The 7,165-nt window shown below is 43.5% G+C and overlaps 1 protein-coding gene across 1 annotated transcript; it reads right to left on the bottom strand.

The window, feature by feature from the left end:
* Positions 1 to 5,645: 5,645 nt before the first annotated feature.
* On the bottom strand, positions 5,646 to 6,713 carry LOC308302252 (kelch domain-containing protein 3-like; the record flags this gene model as incomplete). The annotated part of the gene is made up of 1 exon (XM_080746510.1): positions 5,646 to 6,713. One exon carries the CDS (start codon positions 6,711 to 6,713, stop codon positions 5,646 to 5,648), a length of 1,068 nt encoding a protein of 355 aa, XP_080602636.1.
* Positions 6,714 to 7,165: the final 452 nt, after the last annotated feature.

Below are 7,165 nucleotides of genomic sequence, written 5' to 3'. Positions count from 1 at the left end.
AAATACATTTTAGTTGACTAAATCAACTGTAGATTTAGTCAACTAAAATCTCATGAAATTTAGTCGAAAGACTAAATTTGGAGCAGTGATGGCTGAGTGGTTAGTGTCCATACCTAGGACTTCCGGAGGCCCCAGAGGTCGCAGGTATGATTCCCCACTCCAGCTATCACTGCTCCCCCCCTCGCGCTCCTTGTGGGCTGCACTGGGTTCAGCTGGGTTAAGCTGAGAAAAAGCAGCTGGGTTGGGCTGCGATATCTGAATTTCCCTCGCGGGAGGAGTAGGTAACTATCAAAACTTTTCAGGAGACTAAATTATGACAAAAAAAAAATGTATTCAAAAGACTATGACTAAAACTAAATCAAATGTTGCTGTGAAAAACAACACTGTTATCGTCCCATCCCAAGTAACAGATCCAGGGCAGTGTGTGATCGAGAGGTCGGGTTGAGATTGTTCTCCGCACGGCAATATCAATTCAATTCAAAGGAGCTTTATTCGCATGAGAAAACATACGTTTACTTTGCCAAAGCAAATATCACAAAATAAATACAATAAAAACTGTTGAAAATGGGGAACATATATACAGTTAGAGGGGGTACAGCATTGTGTAAACAGAGCTATGTCGCATTGTGACATTTTATATATATACAGGGTACAAATAGCAGCATTACTTTCCTCAAAATGCATTTTAAAGGTATCAGCTCTGTTTCATACTGTATGTGCAATAGGTCTAGATGTCAATCCATGGTTTGTAGTCCTTAGGGTGGTTGTGTTTCTAGCCTTCTTTTGTCGCAACAGTTCACAGATCTTGCTGCTGTGTTCGCGCATTGTTGTATTTCTCCCAGTAGATATGGGAGTTTTTCATCATTGGTCGAGTTTTCAAATTCACTTCGGGTGTGTGTAATCTGTGGGAAGTGTCCGTCTCTGATGTCTTGGTATAGTGGGCAGGTGGTTAGAAAGTGTAGCTCTGTTTCTACCACCTTTTGTGTGCAGCCTATCTTCCCTTGGGAGTGGGGTCTGTCTGTGTCGGCCTTTCTCTATTGCAAGACTGTGTTCGCTGAGTCTGTACCTAGTCAAGGCTTTCCTAAGTTTTATATAAAATCAAGGCTTTCCTAAGTTTTATATATAATAAAATCATATATCATATAATCATATATAATCATAATATAATATCACACAAACGGATACAAATAGACGATCGGCTTGTAGATCGTAGAAAATGGCTTCCTTAAAATGTATGTTTGTTTGATGTTATTCAAAAGTAAGTGTGTGTGTGTGTGTGTGTGCGCGCGCGCGTGTGTGCGTGCGTGTGTGTGTGTGTGGGGAGTCAATTGGGTATGGCAGGGGTATGCAGCTGGGAAAATAAAAGTTACTTATAAATATGAATCCATGAATGTCTCTTTGTCTATCTGTGCTGGTTATTATGTTGTTAAATTACAGTAAAATAACTACAAATGCAAAATTTAACAAAATGGTCACTTTAACTCTTTCTGTGCCACTTGGGGGCGCCAAAGTCTGTTGAGTGGCCAGGCTTTACTCCATAGGCAAGCGCTGCAACAGACAGGGAGCCACGTTGCAGTCACGTGGGTGCTCACGTTTGTGCATGTGATGAAAAGGACCCGAATGAAAATGGCTTCAGATAGCTATAGGCTGATAGCTCATTTAGAAGATAGATATTCGGCGATTTAAGCCGTAAATAAAACGTTCACACCCCACTAAGCAATTTGGTGGTTAAATCGTGTTCAAATGACGTCTTCGCCCTAACCGGACCTCTAGCTAGATCCGGTCTGTGACGAGTTTAAATTTTAAAGTTTTTTCACCGTCTAGTATAGACTAGACATTGTATCACCGGCATTTAAACGACTACATTTCGCCACTAGAGGCCGCCGAAAGTAGTGAAAATGATGGCACAGCAGGTTTAAAAACACAATTTCTTGGTTTTGAGATCCTGTAACCTTCATGTGGTACCGCAGCTGATCGAATTTATACCGCATTTCATTGCTATTCATATTTGACATAGGTAGCCACCCAGATTCGAACTCACGTACTTCTACATACCAGACCCAAACACTAACCGCTAGACTACGACCACTGTTAAAAGTGAGGAAGTATCTTGCACTATTTGTATGTGATATTGCCTCCCGCTGTTCGTTTTAGGTCGGTGCATTTTGCTTGACAAGGCAAACTAACTTTATATTGATACATATTACAAAACGATTTTATTTAATCATTATCATTGAATGGTGGGGTACGTGGGGATGTGGGGAGAGTCGAACAGCCGTACGTGTATGTGTTTATATTGCTGTCAGAATGAATGTAACTCAGAGAAGTAATAGGCTATGCTGTCAGCACCACGGCATTATTTATTACACTTTTTTATTTATTACAGAATTGTTCAAAGGACTTATTGCCCAGCTTTTTATAGACGGATAAAAGACGTGCAATGACCAGAAAACTGCTCGTGGATGCAAACTACAACTATTAAGGTAGAACCGGGAGATCTAATCATTTCAAGCTATACTGTTAGCATCCGATAATGAACAACCTGATAAAAATGTATTTAAAAAAAAATATGGTCTAACACACGTTTGCCCTAAACCGGTTATATATCGTTCAGATGAAGCGTTCAGATGACGGCTACAACTAAACTAGACTATATAGTGAAATTGGCTCTTAAAATTACTTTATTCCAATATTTGAAACCCAGGTGTGCATATTAAAGCTGTTTTGTAATCAACAAGTATGGAATAATGGATTAAATGTAATCAGCTACAATCGGTCTATAGACAGACTGACGATAGACGGTTCAAATGAGGGCTAAACATAACCATTGGGCTAAATGACGGCTAGTGTTTACTGGGACAGTTCAGAGAAAATGCTCTCCAAAGATGTGACTTTGTATTGGATTCGGCAGCGCGATGCGGCGGCGTTGCCCGATTACGGGCCGATGTAAACAGAGACGCGGCCCCGGCCATGGATGGAAAATTAGACCGGGGCTTCGTTGAGGCCTCCAATTAATTAATTCATTTTATTAAAAAAGCCGGACTACTTCGGGATCGGCACACTGGAATACGTCGCGCCGCCAACAGTATAGATTGAGTTTTTTTGGGGGGGGCTCTAAACTTTATGCTAAACCATTTTCAATGGAATAAATCGTCGGACTATCTAGAATAACTCGTTGGAAAGCGTAGGACGAGCCAGGACCACCCACATCTCTACAAGCAGCTCAGGGTAAGTAAAATAGCAAAAATAAATATTGTTTTGTTTTGAAATAAAGCCGAACTAGTTCGGGATCGGCACAGAATGAGTTAATAAGGTATTATTATAATTATATTCTCCACACTTTTATTCTCCCCATCTTGACAAAATTGTATATTCCCTGGTTCCGCAGGTCAGCTGCACAGGTGCAATTGTTGTTAAATTGTGGCACGTTTTCTAACATGCTAAGTTTAACCTGCCATATCCAGCCCAAGAAACATAGAAACCCGGGGAAAAAACAGACAAAACCTGATTTATTTTCATGACCTGTGGGCGTGCGCATGAGGACTTCCATCTTTGCCATACCCTAGCTTTTGCTGAACTGACGCCACTGTGTGTGTGTGTGTGTGTGTGTGTGTGTGTGTGTGTGTGTGTGTGTGTGTGTGTGTGTGTGTGTGGGGGGGGGGGGGGGGGGGGGGGGGGTGCATGCGTGCGTGCGTGCGTGAGTGTGTGTTTGAGTGTGCGTGTGTTCAGAGCTGACTCGTTCCATTTTTATTGCAGACGAACAACGGATGCTTGTACTCAGCAAATACAACTATACTGTCCTGCAAGTGTGTGTGTGTGGGTGTGGGTGCGTGTGCGTGTGTGTGTGTGTGTGTGTGTGTGTGTGTGTGTGTGTGTGTGTGTGTGTGTGTGTGTGTGTGTGTGCACGACTGCGTGTGAGCCTGTGTATTCTATTTATGTACCCATACTTTATATCTGCACTTTGGTTGTAAGCTAGCATTCATGTAGTGCTGGTGTGTGTATGTGTACGCATGCACGGGGGCAAGCATGTGTATCCCCCAGCAATACCCTTCCTGTTCAAGCACTAGATAGGGGGTGATTTTTTTCTTTTTCTTTTTTTCTCCAGGAAAGGTTAGCTCTCTCTGGAATCATATGAGATATATGAGAGAGAGAGAGAGAGAGAGAGAGAGAGAGAGAGAGAGAGAGAGAGAGAGAGAGAGAGAGAGAGAGAGAGAGACGCAGGCATTCAGGTTTGTCAGCTTGTCAGGTGGGGAGAAAAACTGAGCTTGATTCTTTCTTTCTTTCTTTCTTTCTTTCTTTCTTTCTTTCTTTCTTTCTTTCTAGGCTCAGAATTAGAAGGGGAAAACAAATCAGGTTGTTGTCACGTTTGGGGTCTTCAAGGTTTTCAGGCCAAGGACCCCTTAGTTGAGAAAGAGATGAAGCAGGGACCCCCACAACCTTTTCATAGATTCCATATACACGTAGTTTCATCCAATCATCAGAGTATTTTGGATTCATGTCAATTTGTGTTTTCAGATATTTAACCACTTGAACCGTCGATACTTAATAAACTTGACCTTTCACTCTGTACTTAGTCTGCTCTTTTCCCCCTCAAACCTCTTTGCCGAAAATAGCCGATCTGCGAGGCGTTGTGAGCTTGTAGATCTGCTATGTTTGGTTCTCAGAATATGGACACTAGGGTTCAAGTGGTTAATATAAAAAAGGAGAAAAACACGTTCTATCACTCAAAGATTTGGAGGACCCCCTGTAGTAACTCTCTGAGGACCCCTGTTGAAGACCCATGGACTAGACATTTAGGCGCTAAACGCTTGGGTCCCATTAACTTTACTATACAGGAAATGGATTCGAAATCATGAAAGACCCCTAGTTTTTCCCCTCACATGCTACTTAAAACAGCTTTAACTTTTTGTATTTTTATCCCCATATGGTAAAGTTAATGGGACCCAAATGTTTATCCCCTATAAAATAAATTGCTCAATGTTGACAGCTGGTCAGCAGATGGTTTCACGAATGTATGTATATAGACAATATTTTAGGCCAATGAAAAAGACAATATACCAAATGTCACACCCCACCTCAGGGGCTGCCGGACTAATAGCCAACAAATTAAATATTGTAGTGGTCAGCCATTAGGCGTGACTGGGACTCAGAGGTGTTTTTCTTTTCTTTTTGTTTAAGATACCTCTGCCGCTACTGTACTTGCACAATGTACAGTTGTATGAAACAACATTAATTGTCAGTAGAACCGCCGACCCAACCAATACACCCATAAAAGGGGACAAGGTCTGAGAGATATAGATATCTCCATATATAAGCACAAATCCGTTTTACATCACACTGACATCACATTGACATACATGCACTTAGTCCTACTGATGCCGTCAGTGTTCTCCATATATGGGCATAAAGGGATCAATTCACTCCACCCTATGTATGACCCAGGTGCATATCCCTTGATCTTGTCACATGGAGATGCTGGCTCTAGTTATTAAAAGGCGAGAAAAGAAACCTATATATCGGTACAGTAGGGCTTATAATCTGGTGATTCTGAAATCTTCATATATGGGTGGTTGTTGAGCCGATTTGAGCTGATATCCTGCCCAAATATGGAGACTTCAAAGATACTCGCTTCGCAATTGTGGAAATCAATTGCTCTCTCTATGCAATTCCCACTTGATGTCGTGTGGGAGTCCTGACTGCTCCAGACCATACTTAATAGTCGCTACCTTGCATAATGTCAGCAGACTTGGATTTAAGTCTAAGACATACAGGTCATGGGGTGTATCCAGGTCTAGGATGATACGATCTCCCACCATGCAGCAAATCCCACACATCCGGCACATCCGACACGGGCCTAGTTCTTTCCCCATGGGCTCAACCTTCTTCCAAGAGAATGTCTCTGGATTTAATTTCCAAATATCAATGACGCTCTGATCCATACGATCGTTGTCGCCACCAACTATGTACAGCTCTCCATTGTAAGCAAAGGCTGAATGATCCTCGCGTCCCTCTGGATGCTGTGCATCAGGTATTTCCAGCCAGCAGTTGGTCTCTGTGTCAAACACGTTGATGTTGTGGTAGTGGCCCTTGTCCTCTCTCTCTTGGTCATCCGATCGGCCCCCAAATACAAACATCTTTCTCTCTATCATGGTGGCAGAGTGACACGATGAAGCAGGTGCCAGCGTGCCTCGCGCATGGATTAAAGACCAGGCCATCGTGGTGGTGTCCAGCTTGTAGATATCACTGGACCTGGATCCAGTCTGCGTGCTGCGCCCTCCAAAGATATACATGACCCTCCCCAAGACGCAGGCCGAGTGGCCGAACCTCGGCTCAGGAACCGTCCCAGAAACGCTGGGCTTGGACCATCTGTGGGTGTCCACGTCAAACACATAAAGCACGCTGAAGGCTTTGTCGTCAACATCGCAGTTCCCTCCTCCCCAGATGTAGACAGTATTGTCTATCAGCGCAGCCGTGTGGTACCAGCGCACGGAGGGAACCTCAAGGGAACATTCTCCGGTTGGAGTTGTCACCGGGAGCAACTTCTCCCAGCGCAAAGACACTGTGTTGAAGACATACACATCCATCTGACCCACGTGGGTTTCCACAAAACTTACACAGAACCCTCCAAAGGAGTACACCTTGTGCCCCACTGCCACAGCGGCATGGGTGGATCTCCTTGGTCCTCCTTTCTTATGCACTGTCCAGCGTAACATCTCTTAATTAGCTTAATTCGCTTCAAACCAAAAAAATAATAATAATGAGCCGGAGGGGGCGTCTACCTTTCTATGTCTATGGTTTTGCCGCCATAACCGCCTGTCATGCTGACATCATTGTCTGACATCACAGACTGGCCTGGACATGGAACACCATGTATGGGCATAAAGATCTGCCCAACGGGCACTCCAACATGGAACACCATATATGGGCATAAAGTTCTTCCCTGCAGAAACTCATGACACTTTCGTACATCACTCCGACACCTTACAGTGGTGAGGGACACTGATGATGTCACTCTGTGACATTGTAAGCTTGCAGGGGCCAATATGGGGATAAAAGGGACAGGGACTGACAGAAACTGACAGATCTCCATACATGGGCATAGCAGTCGGATCGGCAGCTATCTGATATTACCAGACCAAAGATAGCAAATTGAGAAAAATGGATA

The sequence above is a fragment of the Nannobrachium achirus genome (genome assembly GCF_963921795.1).
Source record: "Nannobrachium achirus genome assembly, chromosome: 17".
NCBI lineage: Eukaryota > Metazoa > Chordata > Actinopteri > Myctophiformes > Myctophidae > Nannobrachium > Nannobrachium achirus.
The sequence above is the reverse complement of the archived record's forward strand: the minus strand, read 5'-3'. Positions and strand labels throughout refer to the sequence as shown.